Raw genomic sequence first — 26,418 nt, 5'->3', positions numbered from 1 at the left:
TGGACAAAAGTTAAGATTCAAGTCTCTAGGAGGGAACTTCACACACATATACACTTAGATTATTCTAAAGTATAATTCATATCTTGTATAAAAAAATATTAAAATTTGTATAAAGTATAATTTTTCTTTTAGCCCATTTATAATGGGATTTCAATTTCTCATATAGATATTTGGATTTCAAAAAACTTTTTAAGTTTTTAGACTTTTAGTACAAATTTTTTTATTTTTTATAGGAAAAATTTTAGCACAATTAATCATTCATATTGTTGTGGGTTCAAATTACCTTAATTATAAAAGTATTTTATTATCAAATAAGGGATTCAGTATTGAACTTCATTTATAACAAAACCAATTGATATCTAATTTAATGATATATGTGAGGATAAACAAGTCAAGCAAGAGTATTGGGTCGTGGGCTGCGTTCGAGGATCCTTAGGTGCCTGAGGATGGTAGTAGGGTTTATTAAGTTTGGGGATCATTGACTTGAGGACAAAAAAATATAACAATAAACTAATGGTAGTGCCTGAGGAGTCGGGCTTCCTCGAGAGAGCGTTATGAAAGGTTGGAGCCCAATCTTCCATAGCATGTTGTACCAAAGATAATCCTTCCTTTTATGAATAAGCTTCAAGGAAGGCAACCAACAACAAAAGAAGAAATATCTGGAGGAAAAAGGCTGCTACCACCACATTAAATGTGCTGCACCTAACCAACTGGCCTCATTTATGTGAAAATGACCCTGAGCAAAGATATCTCAGTTCGCAGCAACTCACAAAATTGCCAAGATGTCTCTGATGGGACAAGCATATAGGAGATCACCCACATAATCAACAAGTGGAAGGCTGGGATCGAAGAGGATAAGACTATATAAGGGAATGGCCTCCATGAAAAATAGGGTAGGTAATCTCTAGGAGAAAGATGGAACACCTTGTATTTAGAAAAAGCTTGAGTCAATATAAGAACAATTTATCCTCGGACTTAACCGAGGAGTGCTATTCTCGCATTGTGGTGTTTTTCTAACTGGTTTAATCCCTTTCAACTAAGGCCCATAATTAATTGGCTAAAACGTTCTTTCTTGTAAGATCCACTCTCTAACAATTATATTGTGTTGGGCTTGCTGGGCCACCATCAATTGTTTGCAAGTTGGGGGTCTAAACAAACGGGTCCTTATAATATACATACGAACATTGTATTAAAAACCGATTTCAATCAAATTCATTACTCAATAGAATGCAATCCTCAAAGAAAATTTTAATATATATATATATATATATGCAATACAAAATTGGCGGATATATAAAGGGCATCCTTTCAAAAATTTTAAATCAATCACTTTTTATAAATTAAAATAGATGATTCTATTCATCAAAAAAAAAAAAAAAAAAAAAAAGAACAAAACAAACAAAGCTGTTTCTATAAGAATGGCATCGCAATAAAATTTCCATTTTCAAACACACACAGCCACCAATCAACGTTTCTACCCCACTTGAAGGAAAAAACCCACAAACACCAAATCATGTTCTCAACTGGGTTGTTTCTATTTTCGCCACTTTACACTCCCATCCTCTGTTCTCCAATACATGTCACCCAAAACCCACAAAAATTCCAGCCCATTTCCAAGCTTTCACCGCCCAATTCCTGCAACACGATGGCAGCAACGACTTCTACAACCAGCTTTGGATTCAGGAACTTGACAGATACTTTCACTGTGGATGTGCAGAGAGCAGAGAATAGAGCTTTGAATGTCCCTTTGATTGCACCGTTTACTATTGCTTCGTCGAGGCTGGAAAGAGTGGAGAATGTGGCCATTAGGATTGAGCTGAGTAATGGGTGTGTGGGTTGGGGTGAAACTCCAATCTTGCCTGGTGTGACTGCGGAGGATCAGAGCATAGCTATGTCAAAGGCGGCTGAAGCTTGTCAGTTGCTGAAGAAAAGTCCGGTGATGACTTTGTGCTCGCTGTTGGAGGAGATTGGTAGGAGTCTTCCTGGACATGAGTTTGCTTCTGTGAGTATGATTTGAGCTTTGAAGTTTTTGATTTTCTTGTGGTTTAATTGGAAATCACTTTTTATTTGGTGCTGAAGTTTGTTTGTGTGTGTGTGTGTGTTTTTTTTTGTTTTTTTTTTTTAATTTATTTTTATTTTTTTTAGAGATTAATTTTGATGGTTTTGGTTTAATGGGTGTTTAGAGTTGAGTGTATTGGGTGCTTTGATTGTTTGAATTTGGACGTGTGACTTGAGAAAACTGCAAACTTTCCATTTTGTCTAATGAATAAGTAACTTTTTCTTGGTTGAGTTGACTTTTTTTGGTTGGAATCCAAAAGAGAAGAAAACAAGAAATTCTGAAATCTAGCTTTCATTTCTCTTAATCAATGTTCCTTTGTAACCAAGTGGAGTGTTTTTAGGTCCCTAATTGATACCTTATCTACTTCAATCTCCTGTNAATTTTTTTGAAGAGAAAGATGCCCTTTATATATCGCCAATTTTGTATTGCATATATATATATATATTAAAATTTTCTTTGAGGATTGCATTCTATTGAGTAATGAATTTGATTGAAATCGGTTTTTAATACAATGTTCGTATGTATATTATAAGGACCCGTTTGTTTAGACCCCCACTTGCAAACAATTGATGGTGGCCCAGCAAGCCCAACACAATATAATTGTTAGAGAGTGGATCTTACAAGAAAGAACGTTTTAGCCAATTAATTATGGGCCTTAGTTGAAAGGGATTAAACCAGTTAGAAAAACACCACAATGCGAGAATAGCACTCCTCGGTTAAGTCCGAGGATAAATTGTTCTTATATTGACTCAAGCTTTTTCTAAATACAAGGTGTTCCATCTTTCTCCTAGAGATTACCTACCCTATTTTTCATGGAGGCCATTCCCTTATATAGTCTTATCCTCTTCGATCCCAGCCTTCCACTTGTTGATTATGTGGGTGATCTCCTATATGCTTGTCCCATCAGAGACATCTTGGCAATTTTGTGAGTTGCTGCGAACTGAGATATCTTTGCTCAGGGTCATTTTCACATAAATGAGGCCAGTTGGTTAGGTGCAGCACATTTAATGTGGTGGTAGCAGCCTTTTTCCTCCAGATATTTCTTCTTTTGTTGTTGGTTGCCTTCCTTGAAGCTTATTCATAAAAGGAAGGATTATCTTTGGTACAACATGCTATGGAAGATTGGGCTCCTTTTTTTTTTTTTTTTTTTTTTTAATTATAAATTTTATAAAGAGAGTTTCAACCTATGACATTTACTTTTTATGATAGCTCTGTATCATCAAACCAAAACACCAATTAGTTTTTGGTGTAGGCGATGATTAAACCACATAATTCTTATTTAACCATCAGAGACTTTACCAGTTGAGCTAACTAGAACCCATAACATTTCTTAGGTTAGTTTAATATGATAGAGAAATAAATCAATGACTCTTTTCATTGTGTTAGCAAGATTATTAGTATGGCTTTTGGCACCTCTTGGGTTAGTTTAATATGATGGAGAAATATATCAATGATTTTTATTTTTTATTTTTTTTATTGTGTTAGCAAGATGTATGTACCCAACCTCGGCCTAAAGGACTGGGCGTAGGATTAGGCTCACAATTTACTTATAGAGTGGGCCTAGTGTTTCCTACTAAGGGCAATTTCACCCCAAGTGACACTCTAACTACCTTAACCCCAGTGAACACCCTTACTTTACTCTCTGTGTTACTCTTCAATTGTACGTACCCAACCTCGTCCTAAAGGACTGGACCTAGGATTGGGCTCACAATTTACTTATAGAGTGGGCATAATGTTTCCTACTAAGGGTAGTTCCACCCCAAGTGACACTCTAACTTCCCTTAACCCCAATGAACACCCTTACTTTCCTCTATGTGTTACTCTCTCCCCTGGTTTTACTAATTCTCTCTCTCTCTCTCTCTCTCTCTCTCTCTCTCTCTCTCTCTCCAGAATTACCAACCCCTTCTTCTCATTCCATTCTCTTATTTATAGCCTGAGGTGGGTGGAGGCGTTATGATTGCTTTCTAGTCTCACTCGTGCAGGTGGGGTCCAAACTAATTATTCCTGACGAGAATATGCTCTGTTGGGATCGGTGGTAATGGCATCGAAACTGGTTCCAGTCTCCAAAAGATTGCTCGGTAGCAATATTTCCCAAGGCAATACCAGGTTGCCAAGAACACAAGATGTCCCGAGCAAGCACACTCCCGATCAAGTTAAAATTGATCGGCTGGTGCTTGCCTCTTGTACATTCAAGACAAGATGGACTCCTCATGACACTTGGGCTTAGCTTGGGCCTTAAAGTGCGTTCGGCCCAAGACCAAAGGTCCGATGGGAATGGGATCATGTGTTGTACTATAAGGCCTAGGACCATTCCCCGCACACAAGATTATTAGGATTAGTCCTATATTTGTTAGGATTTTTGTTTGTTTTATTTTTTTGATAGATTCAACAAATACAACAAGGATGTGGGATTTTGAATTCTGGATGGCTCTTTTGAAAATGCCAAAAAGGTAAGGTACTAGTTAAATTACAAAAGGCTCTTTAACCTCTTATAGAGAGATGCTACGTCTACAACAATTTTACAACAAATCACAGGTGTTTAGTTGTTATTGGTTCAAATTTGAAACTAACACTAAGATTACTTTTTTGCCCTAACAATAACAACCAGTAAAAACTTGCCACTTATGATTTGTTGTAAAAATGTTATAGACATATCATTTCTCCCTCTTATATGTAGGTCATATATTCACTTATGTAATTTTCAATTGTGTTACATTGAGTAAATTTTATTAAGTCACAATGTGTTATATCATTATTGATTATGTTAGGCTATATGGTAGCATAAACTTTTAGAGAATCTTTACTATCACTTTTCACATAGAGTTCTATAAAGGATAACATTTGTATTTAACAAAAATACTTTGACACAATTCTGAAAAAAAAAATTTAACCCTATATTTGAGTAAAGAAAAATAAGGAAGAAAAGTTGTAAAAAGAAAAAAAAAAGAGAGTATACATTACTACTTCGGGAAATTATTGTGTATTCCCGGAGTACCATAAATGTGTATTCCTCTCACATGAATGATGAGTCTTACTAATTAAATTTATGGTAGGACCCACTATTTATGTGAGAGAGGGAGTACACATTTATGGTACTCTAGGAGTACCTAATAATTTTCCTACTACTTCATGCTCCATTCCATTTAGTTTGCCACTTTTCCTAGTATTTCATTTTGGGTTTAACTAATGTATGCCTCTAGATTACATGTCAGTAAACTATTTTAGGAAATTTTTTATGTGAAATAAAAAAATGATGAATAATGTTAAATATACGAACCATTGTTATGAATACCGTTTCGGTGCTCATTTCGGTTTGTCTATTGGAATGGAATATTTCGGTACCGGATTGGTACCGGGTTGTTTCAACATACTATTTCGGAGTTACCTTTTATATACTTTTTTTTATTTATAATTTTATATACTTATATTTCCTTATATATTATTGGTCAAAATTCATATAATTTATTGAATCTTAAAATTATAAGTCTATATTTTAGATAATATATCAATTTCAAGTCTAAAAATCTACCCAATAACTATAATAATACTTATGATTCTCAAAAAACAAAAATACTATTAAAACAATTTTACTATTAAAATATTCTCAAAAAATTTACTATTAAAAAACCGAAATATAAAAGCTAAAGTTAACTCACTTACTCTCACTGACAGTACCAAAAAAAAGAAGCTAAAGTTAAATATTAAAATAGTATTATTATTTATATATTTCGTGTGAACCAACAAAAACAAAGCCTAAAGCTTTTTGTCAAGTCTCTTTGTCATTCCAACACTTAGTCATGTGCTAGGTTCACAAAACAAGAAAGAAGACACAAAACTAGGCAGTGAAAATTCAAAATAGAATTGGACCAGCAGACGAAAAGAAAGAAGAAGAAGAAAAAGAAGAAAGAAGAAAAACTGAAAAAGAAGAAGCAGCAGCTACCTCTGCCATGGCCTGGGTTCATTCCGGCAACCGTCAACGTGGTGGAAACCTGCTGTAAAGGGATGATTTCGTGAGCCATTCAGCTTGTAAGATGAATTGTGATGGGTGACTCTATTCAGGTAATAGCCATTAAAACTTGAAAAGGCAAAAATTTTCTGCATTTATCAGCAGATTCAGTACCGGCCGAAATATGTCTACCGGCCGAAATTCACCGAAACAGGCCGAAATGGCCGGAACGGGCCGGAACGAACCGAAATTTGGTCCGAGGTGGAACAAGAGGGTGATTGGTACCGGTTTAAGGACTGGTACGATATTTTCCGGCTGTTCCGGCCGGAATGGAACGGTATTAATAACAATGATACGAACTATTTTACAAAACATTTTACAAACTGCTGATGTGGTAAGTGATTATTGGTAAATGAAAAAATGATATTAATGGTAGACATAAATGAAAACTAATAAGAGCATTCCCATCAGTGTTTGCATAGTTGTGTATAAATGTGCAAAATAGAAAAAGTCATCACTTTTACACAATCTGAGCAAAAAAAATACCCACATCAGTGGGTGTATACTTGTTTATATTTATAAGTTGCTACAGTACCCGTGTAAATATACACGGGTACTGTAGCATGTTTATATAATTTTTTTATCATTTTTTCTCTCTCTGTGCAACTGCCTCTTAGCTCCCTCTCTCTCTCTCTCTCTCGGCGCACAACTCTCCCTTTCTCTCATCTCATCCATTTTTCTTCCTCTAGCTTCCGCCGATTGCCATCGCCGCTGATGAGAACGAGGTCGAGCAAGCCAAGTCGCCGGACAAGTCCATCGCCGACAACATGAACGGATTTCTCCAACGGGTCTGTCGCCTAGAAGATCATGGGTTTTGATCCATTTTTGGTTGAGCTTGAGGCCGGCGGCCATCGCGAGGAGGTGGCGGTGCTGCGAGGCACTTTGGTTGAGGCCGGCGGCCGTCGCGAGGAGGTGGGTTTTGATCCATTTTTTCTGGTTTTTTGGTTGATTGTGGGTGTGGGTTTTGATCCATTTTTTTTGGTTTTTTGGTTGATTGTGGGTGTGGGTTTTGATCCATTTTTGGTTGAGCTTGAGGTCGGCGGCCATTGCGAGGAGGTGGCAGTGCTGCAAGGCTTTTGGTTGAGGCCGGCGACCATCGCGAGGGGTGGGTTTTGATCCATTTTTTCTGGTTTTTTGTTGATTGTGGGTGTGGGTCAATGGGTTTTGATCTTGATCGACTTGGCTTGAGTGGGTTTTCCTTTTGATGATGCTGGTTGGGTGGTGAAGATGGTGGCTCGGTGGTGATGATGGTGGTGATGGTGGCTGTGGGTCTGTGAGAGAGAGAGGGGCAATGAAGGAGTGAGTAATAAAAAAATGTAAAATAATGAATATTTTATTGAATAAATGTGTAGAATAGATAGACTGATGTGTGTGTTTTGTAAAATTGGATGTGTAAAATAGAAAAAGTAGGTTTTTCCGTGTAAAATAGACAGAAAATTTACACGGACTGATGCGAATGCTCTAAGAAGTTAGTCACATCAACATTTTGTAAAAATGTTATAAAATAGCTTGTAACTGTAGTATTACTAAAAAATGACTAACCTTTTTGACATTTTTTTCAATTTTCTATAAAAGGTTTCATAAAATAGATGATTAATATATGCTCTAAATGTAGGAAATATACATGAAATTCCCAAATATATGAGATGCAAAAAATAGAAAAATAAAATGCACCAAATAAAACGATCACACAAGACAAAGATTTATGTGGTTTGACAATTTGGCTATGTCCATAGAGTTGTAGAAATTTTACTATTCATAGGAAAAATACAAAATGTGGCGGTACAATTTTTTTTTTTTTTGGGTGAAACCTCCATTTTGCTCCCTAAATTTTAGGGTCATAATCAATTTGATCCCTACATTTTAGTAGCAGTCAATTTGGTCCCTACTATTTTCAACTTGTAGTCGATTTAGTCCCTATCATTAATTTACTAACAAAAAATGTTTACATGGTGCACAGATGGCACATGTGATGTTAACGCGGAAAATAAAATAATAAAAATACTGTTTAATAAATATTTTAAAATGTCACATAAGCATTTATTTTGAAAAAAAAAAAATCACAAATTTTAAAGATGGAAAAAAAAAAAGGTTAGAAATCACAGATTTTCTTTGAGTTTCATGGCAACCAAACACAAAATCGCCTTGATTTTTCTATCTTAAATCCTTGAATTCATAAATACATTCCACAACATCTCACCTCTATACAATTGAGAAACACGTGGAATTGAAATAACCAATAGGAAATTGAAATTTTAGAGCATAAAAAATTCTACAAATTACCCCAGCAAACTTTCTCGGAAACCAAATAGAAACCAAAAAAAAAAAAAAAAATGGAAAAAAAAAAAAAAAACCCAAATGAAGAAGACACTCTCATTTCAGGTTGGTGTCTTTGTGTTGAGTACAATCCAGTGGCTTTGACAAGGAAAAATCCAACCAAATTTGTTTATACAAAACCCCAGATAATTTAGGGGCCAAATTTCACCTTAAACCTCAAAAACTCAAATCAAAACGCCAAACCCACGAATCTAAAATCAACCTCAAAACCCCATATTCCAAACTCAAGCAACCAAAAGAAAATCCATTACAAAGGAAACAACTTGCTCATTGGGTGGCTGTGATGAGATATTCGTTTGGTGTTGAGGTTCAATGGCTAGTGATGGCACAAGGCAAGAACGGGGACGTTGGCGTGAGGCGAGAATATTGATCGAATCGTCCTAGGTTGGAGCACACGTGGAGCTTCGACTGGTGTCAAATGCATGCTCATCTCCTCCTTCCTTTGGGAAATTTTCTTCCATGTCAACATAATATCCAATTTCTAATTGTTGGAGTTGAACCAAACCTCTCGCTATGGACAATGAAAAGATGTTTTTCAAACGATTGCATTTGAATAGCCAAAGAGATCTGAGGTTGCCAAGACAAGCAAGCTGATGTTGTGCATCGCTAAAGGATCTCTGGAAATTGGCCTATGATATATCTCTGTTATTAAAATTATGATGGCATATTAAAATTAGAAAAATACAGAGGTAACATTTTAAAATATTTATTACACGATATTTTTATTATTTTATCTTCCATGTCAGCGTCACATATGCCAACTATGCACACTCTTTGCTATGTAAACATTTTTCGTTAGTGAGTTAATTGTAGGGACCAAATTTATTGCAAGTTGAAAATAGTAGGGATCAAATTAACTAGTACCAAATTAATTGTTACCAAAATGTAGGGACTAAATTGATTGTGACCTCAAAATGTAGGAAAAAAATGATTTTTTTTTTTTTTGGTCTCAAAACAATAAACAAAACTTTAATTTCCAAAACAATAGTTTTTCAATCATGCACACAAGATTTATAATGGGCTAAAAAGGGACCCCAAGGAGGCTTGTCCATGAGCGTTTCGACTTGGCTCATTAAAAACCTAAACATTTTTTATATTGGATTGTGTCATAATTCAGATCAAATACAGTTATGCTCCACAAAAATTTTTCTAAAAAAAAAAAAAGGCTCCATAGAGCCCAACACTAAGGGCATACAGTAACTAAATCATTTTATTTTATCCCTAAATGTTTGTCTAATTTTATAAATCAATAAATACATTTTTTTTAATACAAGATAGAATTTTTAGTTTAGCCTAATCTAAGTATATATGTGTGTAAAATTCCTTCCTAAAAACTTAAACTCCAGCCCTTTCCCCCCACACCCTATAAACATTTATATAAACATTTATACTTGGAGATATACCTCTGCATTCATAACTTCCTTAATAACACCTCATGTCTATCAATATATTATAAGTTGATGGGTTACTCTACTATAGAATGCTCCATTATTTGATTTTATTTGGGAAATCAATTCTTAAATTTGAGTTTTGAAATTTTGAAAACTCATAATTTTTCATTTTAAATAATACTATTTAACTTCCATTAAAAAAAAAAAAAAAACCTAAATAATAATATTTCCTTAGAAATTTAAGCTGGACAGGAAAATAGATTTCTTGTTCAAACTTCACATCCTTTAAGCTGGACAGGAAAATAGATTCTTATTCTTAGACCTTGTTCTAGTGGAGACAAAAAAGTTTTAAAACCCTTCACCTTCTTCCTTTCCTTTTCCTCTCCTTCAAGTTATATTATACCATCCTCTACTTTACTCTCTCTGATATTTCAAAAACAAAACTTTACTGTCTGTGACTCTACATCTCTCTCTCTCTCTCTCTCTCTCTCTCTCACACACACACACACACACAAAATCTCAGCCAACCCCGAGCAGAGTTTGTGTTCATCATCATCATCATCAAACACTCAAAAAGTCTCAAGCTTTCCCTTTCATTGATTCATCCACCTTCATTCTGCGCCCAATAAAAGCAACCCCACCAAAACAAACATGCGTCGTGGAACTGGCCGTGGCAGACCTAGAAGCACTGGACCCAAATGGGTTCAAAAGGAGAACGGTGATTCAGTGCCCAAATGGGTTCAAAAGGAGACCGGTGATTCAGTGCATCGTCACAGCCCTGTAATTNAATAAGATTAATTGCTAATGGAACCCCAAAGAAAGAACGGGGGGCAACCATGCATTTACAACTTTTTCCTGTAATGTGATGTGCAATGGCATACAAGGTGCAATACAAGTGAGGTTAAATGTGAGTTGCAAAATGAAGTGTCTACCTAAAAATTTCCAAAATCTCTTTAAGCTTTAGTTAATCTTCAAAGAAAAAAGAGGGAGGACGCCAAAAAAAAAAAAAAAAAAAAGATTAATTAATTATTTGAGTCAAACCCAGATTGATTCATCTAGACCTAACCCGAGCAACATCTATGCACGTATATTTAGGCCCAACCTAGTTCACTTAACATGTAAACTTAATCCAAAGCCCAAAATGAAAGAAAATCATATGTTATTTTTAAATTCATTTTATTTTCAGAGTTGTGGTTTTTTTCCCCCCTGACGTGGCACTTTTTAATTTATTAAAATGTTGTATGGCATTTTTTTTAATATTAATTAAAAAAATTTAATAATAAGTTGGCCAAAATGGAAAACCCACCCTATAAGTTTCACCACTTTTTATTTCAATCCTCTCTTTCAGTTCTCTAAGTTTCATTCATTTCCAATTGAGTCCTTTATTAGTGTCTAGTTAATTGCTGCCATCAACTTACCAAAACAACAAATTCTTAAAAAAAAAAAAAAAAAAAAAAAAAAAAACAACAACACCGTTTTGGTCTTTAGCTAATATTTATTTATATATTTTATTTCTTAATTTCACAAAAACGTTAATTAAAAAAAAACACACACACACACAAACTAAATTAGAGGGAAAGACGCCGTTCCCTCCGCACGACTGAAGAAAAAATTTATTCCCCACCCACCAATAGAAAAAGGAGAGAGAGAGAGATTGGGAGAGGCCAGGTAGGTAGGGTGCACCTGAGGCCGAAATCCACTTGTTCTTTTAGACGAATTTGTTCACTGTAAATTTGCTAGCTACTTGAAGATTAATGGTTTTCACTCCCTTCCATTTGGCTCTATTCTTTGTGGAAGAACCAAGTCCATAATTTTGGTATTCAGAGTAAAATATGGGGTTTGGGGCTGATGTGCCTACTCATGGGCCATGGTAACCATCCATCGGGGTTGATTAAGCTCCCTAGATTGTTTTGGAGGAACAATGTTGTTGAGTAATTCTTCCATGGACGTCCAAGGTAAGGGTGACAAATTAGACACGACCCCACACAAAATTAGCAGGTTATGAGTTGAGTTTTAATAGGTTTGTGTCATATTTGGGTTGACACGATTGACCCGTTTAATAAATGAGTTGGATTAGTGTTCAACATATGGAACTCGTTTGACCCGTTTAATAAAATGACATTTTACAAATATACCTTTCAAACCATATATAAATTTATTAGTTGTCATGGTTTATTTTCTTTGACATATTGTGATTGATTATTTGTGATATTGAGATATGCTTTAGTTTTGAATTACTATTTGTGATGCAATTACTCGTTAGTTCTGAATTTTATATTTAAAAAAAAATTTGTTTGTTTTTTCATAAATATTTTCTTTTCATTTTGATAATATCTAATAAATACGTCGACATGACTGACCCGTTTAATAAATAGGTCGTGTTAGGATTGAGGAATCTTGACCCGTTTAATAAACATGTCAAGTTAGTGTTGACCTATATGGTCGGATACTCATGAGTTGACATGATATAAACCTGACACGTGAACACGAATTGTCACCCCTAGTCCAAGGTATGTTTGGACAGAACTCAAGTTCCCATAAGGAGATATGGTGCAACATTTCTCTCTTATTTGTTCTTCTGTCATGGGGGAGGGAAAAATGTTGTTCACCTCCAATTTAATTTCTGTTTTTTTTCTTTTTTAATTAACATTTTTGTGAAATTAAGAAATAAAAAAAAATTAACTAAAGACAAAAACAGCGTCGTTATGGTAAGTTGACAACAGCAACTAACAGAACACTAACGGAAGATTCAATTGGGAATGAATGAAATTTAAAGGACTAAAATGACAAAACCCAAACTTAAAGAACTGAAATGAAAAATAGTGAAACTTAAAGGGTAGATTTTGCATTTTGGTCTATTAATTTATAAGTCATGTTAACTTTAAATGTGTCAACGGTGCGTGTATACTGTTTGCCATAAAAGAATTTTTCGTTAGTAAGTTAACGGTGAGGATCAAATTGACTGTATATAGGTTGAAAATAACATGAACTAAATTGACTTTTATCAAAATATAAAGACCAAATTGACTATAATTCTATAATAGTAAAATGTAGTAATCAAAATGATAATTAGCCCCCTTTTCATTTTTTTTCTTTTTTTTTTTTTCGAGAATCATATTAGGTAGATTTGGCGCTTCTAGTGTTAGGTTTACTGAAATTTGGTTGTATTCACTTTTAAGTGGTACACTTTTGATCCTTAAATTTGGCTCGATTGAGAAATAAGGTTGGCTTTTTATTCCTTTTGGGGGTGGGATGCTGAGTTGCTTGAGATGACGAAGAAGCACGGACTGAAAGGTCTTGGCCGTCAAGTCATTTCATCAATGTGGCGAAAATGTCAGGGACTTTGAAGCGAGCATTTTGCAAATTATTTATTTTTAAAAACTTATTTTATATAATGTAAAACAAAAATTTAAAAACGTAGTTTATAATATATTTTTTAAATAAAGAACTAGCTCATGATCTGTTGCTAAATGCACACATAAATTTCAAATAATTTTTTTTTTTTAAGTTCACAAAAATTTGAAATGAGAAATGAGAAAGCATGGACACCCCCCTGTGGGTTTCTTCAAAATAAACGTGGATGGGGCTGTTCCCTTTGTTGAAGGCCATTCCGAAGTGGGAGTTATAATCAGAGATTGGGAAAGGAAGGTGGTGGCAGCAAAATGCATTCCTCTATCGGGACGAATGGCTGTGGAGGAAACAAAAGCCATAGCTATGGAACAAGGAATCATCCTAGCAAAAAATCTGGGCTTGGAAAATACCATTTTCGAAGGGGACTTGATGTAGACAATACAAGCTATTGAGGCTAAGGAAGTGAGAAGTGGGATTGGCCATATTGTGAGAGGCATTCTACAAAATCTTCTTAGCTTCCAGGAGGCAAAAGTCAGACATATTGGTAGGGATGGCAACAAAATAGCCCACGAACTTGCTCAACTTGCAAAACAATCTGTTGAGGAACATGTCTGAACTTCAATTATCCTAGTTTGGATTGAAGACATGGCTAGAGCTGAAGGAATAGGTTAAAAGTTGTCTAAGTTGTGATCTAGGTTGTTGTTGTGTTCCTTCTTTTGCTATGCTCTGTTCTGTAGCTTGTGCTGTTTTTTCAGTGTATCTTATCTTGTCTATTTTGAATGGAAGTTTCAGTTTGGTTTCCAAAAAAAAAAAAAAAAAAAACAATGAATAGTGTTAGAAAACTTACATGTGCTTAACATGGAACATGGTCGATAAACTCAGAATGGGCCTCCCACCACAACCCCCCCCCCCCAACCAACCCCCTCCCCCTACCAAAAGGCCCACACCACGTTGCTATCAAAGGGTCCGTTTGGTTGGGAGGATGGAAATGTGGGAGGATAGAAAATTATGGGAGAATGGAAAAGTGAAATGATAGAAAAGATTTAGTTTTCTCTAATTTGTGTTTCGTTGAAAGGGTAGAAAAGTGGAGGGATGAAAAACTTTTTTGTTTTGTTGAGATAAAAAATAAGAGGATGAAAAATAAAGTTGATATAAATTTACCATTATGTCCTTACTAAATATATAAACAAAAAGTAACACATTTATTATTAAAAAAATTTTGTATGGACACTTTAATTTTTTTTATTTATTTATAAAATAAGCAAATGCTAAAAGGATATTAAAAAAAAAAAAAAGATAAAAACAAACAAAAAGAACCAACGTCTACTATGCAAAATTTTATCCAAAAAAACCAAAACCAACGTGAACGTACTATGCAAACCTGAAGAGATTTTATCCAAGCAAAAAAAAAAAAAAAAAAAAAAAAAAAAAAAAAAAGAAAAGACAGAAGTAGAAAAAGACAAAAAGTTGGCCATTAGATGGAGAAGGGCAATTTTGTCCAACATAATCTTCCTCTTTTTCTTCCTTATTTTCTCTCCATTTTGGAGAGATTGAATTGTGGTGGGCCCAGAGAGAAAACAGCTGGGCCCCACCACTTTTCTCTTCCCCTCCCCCTCTCATCCAAACACCCTTCTCACTCATTTTCTCTCCTATTTTTCACTCTCTTTTTTTTTTCATCCTCCCTAAAATTCACCCATCCAAAGATAGTGTAACTCTTGTTAATTTGTCATCTAATGAATTGGGCACGTGTGTACTGTAATCTAATCTACAGCCATCTATTGATAAGAAGTAGCAGCTGGACCTCGTAGAGAAGTGAAAGAAGCTTAGAATTGAAGAGATAAGCACTAAGATGGATCTCATTCATGGTGAGGAAGTGAGTGAGTTATTTCAGGTTCAGTGTCATTTGTTCAAACACATTTTTAGCTGCATAGATTCCATGTCACTAAAATGTGCAATTCAGCTAGGCATTCGTGACATAATCCACAACCATGGCCAACCCATTACTCTCCCAAAGCTAGTCTCTAAGCTTCATATTCATCCCAAAAAAACTAGCTGTGTGCACAGGCTTATGCGACTGTTGGTGCAATCTGGCTTCTTCACTAAAACAATAGTTCACAAAAACCAAGAAAAGAAAAAGAAGCCTATACTCTCACGCCTTCTTCTAGGCTCTTCCTCAAGGATAATGTCACTAGCTTCTCAACATATGTTCTGGCAATGCTTGATCCTGTTCTTTTAAGCCCATGGCAGTTCTTGGGAGATTGGTTTCAGGGGAGTGAGCTCACAAACCACACCCTTTGAGAAAACACATGGGAAGGGTTTCTGGGACCATTGCAATCAAAGCCCAGAATTCAATAACTATTTCAATGAAGCAATGGCCAGTGATTCCCTATTGATGAAATTAGTTATTAAGGACTACAAGCCCATTTTTAAGGGTTTAGGCTCATTGGTTGATGTTGGAGGTGGTACTGGGACAATGGCAAGGATTATTTCTGAGACATTTCCTCACATGAAATGCACTGGGCTTGACCTCCCACATGTTGCAAAATTGCCAGATAGTAAAAATCTAAAATATGTTGGTGGCGATATATTTCAGTATATTCCTCCTGCAGATGCTATTCTATTCAAGGTATATGACATACTAATTGATGTGTCTTTAATATTTGGAATTGCATCATCCCAATATCACTTTAATTTGAGAGAGTTTGATTAGTTCATGGTTAGTACTCTATTTTCTGGGTTTGACAGACTAAAATGTATCATGTTATTTAAAATTTTATGATTCGACAGTGCATACACTTTTGGATTATATATGTAATACCCCGAAAAAAAAAAAGATGTAAACAAAGAAGGAATATGATTAATTTTCTCAGTGCACAGTGTTGCGTTAAGTGTAAAAGAAGGCTCTTGGATCAGGTTTTTTGCACAAGTTGACCGAATTGGGATTTTGGCAAATTACGAAAGGTAACGGTGTCTGTGTAGGCTTGATTTTGTATGATATAGAATATGGTACCTTTTTCCTAGTTTTGTCCTCATCTCAAAGCGAACTAGGGTTGAATGGAGAGAGAGAAAAAAAAAATATATATATATATATATATATATGAGCACACATACAGAAGATTAGGTGGTGTACTTTTGACCCTATATGGCTATAAGTATGGTGTATCTATAGGCTATGTCTCTAGGTACTATTAGTGGCAGAAAGTGGAGGAAATATATATATATATATATATATATATTTGAATAAGATACATTTTTGTTAGAAACTATGATTTCATATATATGATTATGAACAATCTGACTATGAATTTATTCTAATACCCAGCCAATTTCTTAACTATGGGTACTTGAGTAAGAGATTTTATAGTGGTATTGTATTGTGTGGCAGAAACATCATGGCTCCATCTGCTATGGAAATTTTTGTTTTTCAAATCTTGGGAAGGAAAAGTCTAAGCATATGTTGTGAAATAGTTTCGAACTATGGTGATGAGTGATAAATTTGTATAGATCGATACAATTGTGGCTTTAGAGTAGCGCAGTGGAAGCATGATAATTCATTCAGCTTGTGATGAATTTAGAGGACTGAATTCTTATAAGTGGGGGAGATTGTAATACCTGAAAAAAAAAAAAAAAAAAAAAAAAAAAAAAAAAAAAAANTCCTGCAGATGCTATTCTATTCAAGGTATATGACATACTAATTGATGTGTCTTTAATATTTGGAATTGCATCATCCCAATATCACTTTAATTTGAGAGAGTTTGATTAGTTCATGGTTAGTACTCTATTTTCTGGGTTTGACAGACTAAAATGTATCATGTTATTTAAAATTTTATGATTCGACAGTGCATACACTTTTGGATTATATATGTAATACCCCGAAAAAAAAAAAGATGTAAACAAAGAAGGAATATGATTAATTTTCTCAGTGCACAGTGTTGCGTTAAGTGTAAAAGAAGGCTCTTGGATCAGGTTTTTTGCACAAGTTGACCGAATTGGGATTTTGGCAAATTACGAAAGGTAACGGTGTCTGTGTAGGCTTGATTTTGTATGATATAGAATATGGTACCTTTTTCCTAGTTTTGTCCTCATCTCAAAGCGAACTAGGGTTGAATGGAGAGAGAGAAAAAAAAAATATATATATATATATATATATATGAGCACACATACAGAAGATTAGGTGGTGTACTTTTGACCCTATATGGCTATAAGTATGGTGTATCTATAGGCTATGTCTCTAGGTACTATTAGTGGCAGAAAGTGGAGGAAATATATATATATATATATATATATATATTTGAATAAGATACATTTTTGTTAGAAACTATGATTTCATATATATGATTATGAACAATCTGACTATGAATTTATTCTAATACCCAGCCAATAGAAGTTATTCATTGGTACTCTGATACCCAGACCAATGAGAGTTGTTCATTGGTACTCTGATGCCACGTCACGGGGATATAGCATGACCATAGTCACAAGATTGTTAAGAATATGAATTACGTTTGAATATTTGAACTATTTTAAGTCCTTAAAACTGCATATGTGAATTTGGAAATGTTTGAGTATTTGAATTATTTTTGGTCATTAAAACTGCTTATGTATCTTTTTGGAACATATTGTAAATTATAGCTTTGATATATGAAAAACTGACTACTTCTAAACCATCTATGATATATTTGTCAGATTAAAGTATGTGATCTATTTGTAATTTATTATTTTAAGACTATGAAACTGCTTCAAATATTTTGAAACACACATAGTATATTATAACTTTGAAAACACATATTACATCTTTTCTTTATAGATCTATTGCTTGATAGAACTTGTTAGGATTTTGGTTACTTATTGAGTTGTCAACTCATCCCCCCCCCCCCCCATTTTCCTTCCAGTTTCAAATTGTAAAGAATAGCAAGTTTTGGGAGTTTTGATGTTATGTTATGAGTAGAAAAAGAAGCTTTGTGATATTGGGATTGGATGGTCTTCTAATAGTTTTATATTTTTTGGCCAATTGACATTATGTACATAAGGTTTGGTTTTGTTCCTATTAAATTATTGGGGATCTATTCATAAAGAATTTGTTGAGGTATTTTGGATTTATTTGATATAATTTTTAAGGATAAATTTTAGTTCCTATAAATGCCTTGCACACTTGTAGGGTGCTTACTTTATAAGCATGCGACAGTTGTCACGTGCTTATTTTTTTTAGTTGGGTTCGGGCGTGACAATTTAATGGTATCAGAGCTTAGGTTATGATCTTGCAGACTCTATACTAGGATTTGATTTGGAATAATGTTTGTTTAATAGGGATTACAGTTATAATCATTGTTTATGAAGGTTATTAGGTCATAAATAGTGTTCTTTTGATGACTTGATGAGAAGTGTAAGTGAGGCTCCATCATATGATGATTTGTTAGGTCATATTTGAAGGATTTGATATTTATGTCTATGTGGTTATGCATACGTGATTATAAATACAAAAGGGAGGATTTTAATTGATATACTTCTATGATCTCATACTAGTATTAAGTGGGTGTATTTTATTCTTGAAAATTTTGTAATTGATCAAATTGGCTATTAAAACTACTTCTTCTTCTTCTTCTTCTTCTTCTTTTTCTTTTTTTTCTTTTTTTTTTTTAAAGTGAGAAAAGAAGAAGCAAATGAAATCTTCCTGCTGTTTATGACTGATCTTTTGAAAACTCGTTTGATAGTTTTGCCTAATATAGTCGACCTCCCTAAAGTTAGTTTGATCTGTAGGAGATTCTCATAGGTTTAATTATTGAATGATAGTTTACTATGTGCCCCATTCAGAATTTGGAGTGCTTTTAGGGAATTGGAAATTTCAGAACTTTATTTAGGGGTTAAGGTTTGATGTTAGAACTATGATTCCTTGATTTTAGTTTATATGGAGTAAGGAAATTAATAGAAAGTTTGTAGTGTGAAGGAAAATCAATTTGTGGTTACTGTAGTTCACTTTATATTATATGTTATTATATAAATTCTGATGGTGTTTAAATAATTCAGTAATATATTGGTGGACTTCCTTGGATTCTAATGTTAAGGACCAACTTTCTTTGGATCATTGTTCTTGTTAAGGTTGACCTACATGGATTACCATAGCTTTATTTATGTGTGAGGTAGTCCCTAAATGTTCTTGAGACATGTTCTGTTACTTAGAAATTTGAGGTCCTAATTTTCTTTCTATGGACTCGGAGGATGTTTAATATCCTGGGAAAAAAAAAAAAAAAAAAAAAAAAAAAAAAAAAAAAAGGAATATGATTAATTTTCTCAATGCACAGTGTTGCGTTAAGTGTAAAAGAAGGCTCTTGGATCAGGTTTTTTGCACGAGTTGACCGAATTGGGATTTTGGTGAATTACAAAAGGTAATGGTGTCTGTGTAGGCTTGATTTTGTATGATATAGAATATAGTACATTTTTCCTAGTTTTGTCCTCATCTCAAAGAGAACTAGGGCTGAATGGGGAGAAAATATATAAATATATGTATATTTATATATGAGCACGCGTACAGAAGATTAGGTGGTGTACTTTTGACCCTATATGGCTATAAGTATGGTGTATCTATAGGCTTTGTCTCTAGGTACTATTAGTGGCAGAAAGTGGAGGAAATATATATATATATATATATTTGAATAAGATATATTTTTGTTAGAAATTATGATTTCATATATATGATTATGAACCATCTGACTATGAATTTATTCTGACACCCAGCCAATGGGGGTTATTTATTGGTATTCTGATACCCAAACCAATGGGGGTTATTCATTGGTACTCTGATACCAAGTCACGGGGATATAGTGTGACCATAGTCACAAGATTGTTAAGAATATGAATTACGTTTGAATATTTGAACTATTTTAAGTCCTTAAAACTGCATATGTGAATTTGGAAATGTTTGAGTATTTGAATTATTTTTGGTCATTAAAACTGCTTTTGTATCTTTTTGGAACATATTGTAAGTTATAGCTTTGATATATGGAAAACTGACTACTTTCTAAACCATTTATGATATATTTGTCAGATTAAAGTATGTGATCTATTTGTAATTTATTATTTTAAGACTATGAAACTGCTTCAATTATTTTGAAACACACATAGTATATAATAACTTTGAAAACACATATTACATCTTTTCCTTTACAGTTTCAGATTGTGAAGAATAACAAGTTTTGGGAGTTTTGAGATTGTGTTGTGAGCAGAAAAAGAAACTTTGTGATATTGGGGTTGGATGGTCTTCTAATAGTTTTATATTTTTTTGGCCAATTGGCATTATGTACATGAGGTTTGGATTTGTTCCTATTAAATTATTGGAGATCTATTCATAAAGAATTTGTTGAGGTATTTTGGATTTATTTGATATAATTTTTGAGGATAAATTTTAGTTGCTAAGAATGCCTTGTACACTTGTAGGGTGCTTACTTTATAAGCGTGCAGCAGTTGTCACGTGCTTTTTTTTTTTAGTTGGGTTCAGGGCGTGACAATATATAAAGAGGTAATAGGTAGGTAACTGCATGTGAAAACAATAAATGATAAATTTCTAGACTTCCATAAGGATATTTTGAGGTTATCTAAATTTAAAAGAAGCTAAAGTCTAAAGATATGAAGTTCTCAATTTGGATGGTTATAAATTTATAATACTTTTTGGCAGTGGATTTTACATAATTGGAGCGATGAGGAATGTGTCAACGTACTGAAAAATTGCAAAGAGGCTATTATGGGCAAAGGTAAGGAAGGAAAGGTAATTATCATAGACATCATGATAAATGAGGAGAAGGATGATCATGATGTTTCCACAAAAGCTCCTCCTTGATGCAGTGATGATGGTTTTGCTCCCTGGAAAAGAGAGAAGCCAGAAAGAATGGGAGAAGCTGTTCTTGGAGGCTGGCTTTAGCCACTACAAAATTGTGTCATCATTTGGCATGAGGTCCCTCATTGAGGTTTATCCTTAACAGATAAACACATACTTGTGTACGTTAAGCTGGCAAAGATTGTTGACATTTAGTTATTATGTGTTAAGCATGATGCCTTAGAATAATGCTTGCGAGCATAGGAAGAAAACGTCTATCGATCTTGAATCTGCCTATTATGGTAAGATATCATAATTAAGCATAATAAATTGTGCTTTAGTATCTTCTTATTATCTTAACTAGCCTTTGACACACACTATGTGCGGGTACCTTCCTTTTATATTTTTTTAATTGGCAAGAATTTTCACCAATACAAACCATACAAATAGATGGTAGAAAACTAAATTCATAGTACATGAGCTATAATTTAGTTGTGTTAAAACTAAGTACAATAATTAAAAAAAAAAAAAAATTCTTAATTTAAAATATTAAATAAATGATACTTGGATAAAAATGATTAAAAAACATGTTTAAATACACTTTTACCTCAAGTCCTGAACTTCCACAAGAATTTTTAGCTATTCATTTAAAATCTTATATAATATCTGCCATGCATGATGTATTCAGAGCTGTGTGCAAGTGACTTCTACCCACCTATGAAAGGATATATGAAGATCACTGAACACCTAGAACATAACAATCCAAAACATAGAAAGTATTAAACATCCATCATCCCAAGCTTAGAGTATGAATGATATGAAAGATTAATGAACATTAAAAATAGCATCAATCATAAATTCATAATAATCAAAATTCAAGAAAGCATGCAATACCAGATTATCATTAGCTAAAATCCACAATCATGATTTTTATTACAGTCATTGCCATTCAACAAAAAGTTTTTTTTTTTTTTTTTCTTTTTTTGGTAAAAGCCATTCAAAAAAAATTTAATTGCAAGGCTTAGGACATATTCGATATGTTAGAAAATTGACGTAACCAACTTGAGTTATGGGCAGATCTAGAAGCAAATATTGCTCAGATAGAAAATACATACTAAAGTAAAAAGCTGTGTTCTAGAACCGCATATATATATATATATATATTTACTAGAGGACCATCCTTAATGAATTTTGAAAAAATCTTTTTCTTTTTTCTTTTGATAGATATGAGTGTTGAAAAACTCTTTAAAGAGAGCTTCCAAATAGATGGCTTTGCAGGCATTGTACAAAATATGAAGAACCTAAATGGCAAGTTCTTTCCTTTGCAAATTAGTGTGGTTTTTTGTTGTTGTTGTTGTTGTGAGGGCGAACCTTTGCAAGTTAGTTGCCTTATTATAATAGCAACCTTATAGCAATACATAAATTATTGTTTTAGTAGCTCATGTTGTTAGGTTTTAAAGATTTAGGATTTTATGTATTTAGAACTCTAATTTGTATTGTTGGTAAAGCATGATCAAAACAGGTTGTTTAGTCTTGTTTAGGCTTGCTCAAAGTTGGGTCTTTCATGTAAAGTTGGAATCGAGTGGCTACAGATGCATTGGTGCATTTCGGCCTGGCTCGATCGATAGAAGGAAAGACTCGATCGATCGAATCTCAAGCAAAATTTTTTTTTGCAGAATATTCCAGCTCAACCCTAACTCATTAAACGTTTTGGGTTTTCTGTTTTTACCCTAGGTATAGAAAGAAAAACCCTAGCCACGTTTTTAGAGTTGCTCTAGTTGAGTTGTGGCTCCAGTTAAGTTGTTGCTCATACTTTGTTGTTTTGTGTAAATCTCTTGTGAGATCTAGAGGAGCTTTCCTTTACACAAAGTTTAGGGTTTTCAAGGTAGAGATTACTTCAACATCTTGATGATCAACTCAGTTTCTACCATAGAAGCTTAAAGATTATTAAGCGTGGGTGCTTGTAGCTGATTGGAGAATTCAAGAAAAAAGGAGTCCGTGAATTCGGAGCTTGCACGTGGTCGTGTCAGTAAGTTCTACTGGTGGGTAGCAGTAGGAAGTCAAGCAGGGAGCTTGTAAGTCTTTTTGTATGAACTTCGATTCTTTCGCATAGTGGATTCAGGTTTACCTTGAGGATAGCTAGGTTAAATCCTCCCCCAGGATTTTACCGTGTGGTTTCCTGGGTCATCATATCATTGTGTCTTTTATATTTCCGTTGCTTTACACTTTTGATATGATTGTTTGTTTGTGATAACCTAGAATTCCTGAAATTGACTAAGTTAATCACTTGGCTAATTAACTAGATTAATCTGGTTGTTTTAAGGGGTCTAAAAACATTCAAGTGGTATCAGAGCGGGTAGCTCTTTTGTTAGAGATTTTTTTATCTCTGAGCTGATCCTTGACCCCTGTTGTCATGGATTCTCGGAAAATCATCTTGCTTATATATCAACTTGTCTACTTATTGTCTTTGCATCTTGTTGACTTTGTTAAAACTTTCCTTGAGTATCTTTGCATAATCACATGTGATAAGAACTATTTGTGCTATACTGCTTTAACCGCCTTAAAGGCACGTGATTCTTGTATTTGGTATTTGGATAGTGGTTGTTCCAGGCATATGACAAGAAACAAAGGGTTATTCAAAACTCTCTTTGAAGGAAAGATTGGGACAATCACTTTTGGAGATGGAAGCAAATCTGTGATTAGAGGCATTGGAACTATGGACATTCCAGGACTGCCAGTGTTTGAAGATGTTTGGTATGTTGATGGACTGAAGGCAAATTTACTCAGCATAAGCTAGATTTGTGACAAAAGATTAAATGTTCTTTTCACCAAGCATGAATGTGAGATACTTGATGAAGGAGGTGACTAAATGTCTATTGGTGTAAGGATAGCTGACAACTGTTATGGAATAACACCAAGTGTGAACAACAAGTGCTTTAGTGCAAAGATTGATCAAGTTGATTTGTGGCATCAACGTTTGGGACATGCCAGTCATAAGCAGTTAGTGAAGATTTCCAAATGTGAGGCAGTTATTGATTTACCTAAGTTTGAAAAGATAGACAAATGCATTTGTGGACCATGTCAGATAGGTAAACAAGTGAAATTCAAGCATCCGTCTATGACTAGTGTTCAAACCTCAAGACCTCTAGAGTTACTGCACATTGATCTCATGGGTCCTGTCAGAGTTTAGAGTTTGGGTGGAAAGAAGTATATTCTAGTTGTTGTGGATGACTTTACTAGATATACTTGGGTTGTGCTTTTGAAAGATAAAGCTGAGGCTCCTGAGAAGATGATACATCTGTGCAAGAAATTGCAGGTTGAGAAAGATACTGTAATAGCCAGAATACGAAGTGATCATGGAAGAGAATTTGAGAATACCAAGCTGGCTACTTTCTGCAATGATCAAGACACTCATCAAGAGTTCTCTTCGCCCAAGACACCTCAACAAAATGGGATTGTGGAAAGGAAAAACAGGGTTATGCAGGAGATGGCACAGGTTATGTTACACAACAAAAAGTTACCAAAATCTTTTTGGGGAGAAGCTGTCAACATTGCGTGTCATACACTCAACCATGTGTATTTCAGACCTAACTCCAAGAAAACTCCCTATGAACTTTGGAGAGGGAAGAAGCCTGTTGTCAAATATTTCAGGATATTTGGCAGTGACTGTTACATTCTACGTGATAGAGAGAACCTAGAAAAGTTTGATACAAAAAGTGACAAAGGATACTTTCTAGGGTACTCTTCCACTAGTAGAGCATATAGAGTGTACAATTTGAGAACCAAAACAGTCATGGAATCTTCAAATGTTGTGATAAATGATGAGGTGAGTTCAGAAGCACCTTCAGAAAGCACTGCTCTTACTCATGATAAGTCTTTAGAAGTTGATGATTGTCTTCCTGCCGAGTATGTTGGGAAACATAGTAAGGAAGAGTTGTTGGTGTTAAATGATACAGTTTCAATACCATCAAATTCAGAACCATCCACTCCGGTTCGTGAAACTCAACAGGTACAAAATGAGCTTAGTTCTCCATCTAAACAGAAAGGTATCTTCACATCCTTAGTTAAAGGTCCATCCTCTAGAGTGAGACTGAATCATCCCTCCACAAATATATTGGATAGTTTGAATGATAACATGAGATTGAGATCAAAAGTCTTGAATATGATTACTCACTCATGCTATCTGTCCCAATTTGAACCGAAGAAGGTGGATGAAGCACTTCAAGATGCTGATTGGGTAAATTCCATGCATGAAGAACTTCATCAATTCATTCGGAATGATGTGTGGGAACTAGTTCCTAGACCGAAGAGTGTAAATGTGATTGGAACTAAGTGGATCTTTAAGAACAAATCAGATGAACATGGCACTATGATCAGAAACAGATCAGGACTTGTTGCACAAGGCTACACACAAGTGGAAGGAATTGATTTTGATGGGACTTTTGCACCAGTAGCAAGGTTAGAATCCATCCAGATACTGTTGGCCATAGCAAGTCACCTAAACTTCAAGCTGTATCAAATGGATGTCAAGAGTGCTTTCTTGAATGGGATGTTACAAGAAGAAGTGTATGTTGAGCAACCTAAAGACTTTGTTGATCCTCACAAACCTGATGATGTCTACAAATTGAAGAGAGCCGTCTATGGGTTGAAACAAACTCCTAGGGCTTGGTATGACAGATTGACTGCATATCTCACTGAGTATGGATTCAAAAGGGGATCTGCAGATACAACACTCTTCATAAGAAACAACACTCTTCATAAGAAATGATAAGACTAGTTTTGTTGTAGCTCAAATTTATGTTGATGACATCATTTTTTGTGCTACTAATGATTCTCTTGCTCATTCTTTTGCAGATGAAATGAAGGCAATGTTTAAAATGAGCATGGTTGGTGAACTGACTTACTTTTTGGGATTGCAGGTAAAGCAAACTGAATCAGGAATCTACATCAATCAAGCTAAATATGCAAGAAATCTAATTAAAAGGTTTGGACTGGACAAGGCTGCTTATGCTAGAACACCGATGGCTGCTAATGCAAAATTAACAATTGATCCCTCAGGTGAGTCTATTGATGTTACTTTGTATAGAAGCATGATTGGATGTCTTTTGTATTTAACTGCTAGTAGGCCTAATATATCTTATAGTGTTGGTGTTTGCTCTAGATTTCAGTCTAATCCTAAGGTTTCTCATTTAAATGATGTTAAGAGAATTATCAAATATGTGAGTGGAACCTGTAATTATGGATTATTTTACAACAAGGAGTCTAATTTGTCTCTTGCTGGGTTTTCTGATTCTGATTGTGCTGGGAATGCTGATGACAGAAAAAGCACCACTGGGGGGTGTTTTTATGTAGAAGCCAATCTTGTGGCTTGGATGAGTAAGAAGCAAAATTCTATTTCTTTATCCACTGCTAAGGCAGAATATATTGCTGCTGGGAGTTACTGTTCTCAGCTCCTTTGGATGAAAAA

The 26,418-nt window shown here is 34.5% G+C and overlaps 1 protein-coding gene and 1 pseudogene across 1 annotated transcript; both read left to right on the top strand.

Annotated features, from left to right (window-relative positions):
- The first annotated feature begins 1,370 nt into the window (after positions 1 to 1,370).
- On the top strand, positions 1,371 to 2,033 carry LOC112006689 (L-Ala-D/L-amino acid epimerase). Its single transcript, XM_065768350.1, has one exon. It carries the CDS (start codon positions 1,514 to 1,516, stop codon positions 2,015 to 2,017), a length of 504 nt encoding a protein of 167 aa, XP_065624422.1. The 5' UTR covers positions 1,371 to 1,513; the 3' UTR covers positions 2,018 to 2,033.
- Positions 2,034 to 14,993: 12,960 nt separating this feature from the next.
- LOC111989178 (trans-resveratrol di-O-methyltransferase-like) lies at positions 14,994 to 21,346 on the top strand (annotated as a pseudogene).
- Positions 21,347 to 26,418: the final 5,072 nt, after the last annotated feature.

This window comes from Quercus suber, unplaced genomic scaffold (genome assembly GCF_002906115.3).
Source record: "Quercus suber isolate HL8 unplaced genomic scaffold, Cork oak 2.0 scaffold_924, whole genome shotgun sequence".
NCBI classification, from domain to species: domain Eukaryota; kingdom Viridiplantae; phylum Streptophyta; class Magnoliopsida; order Fagales; family Fagaceae; genus Quercus; species Quercus suber.
This window is presented reverse-complemented; position numbering and strand designations above follow the sequence as displayed.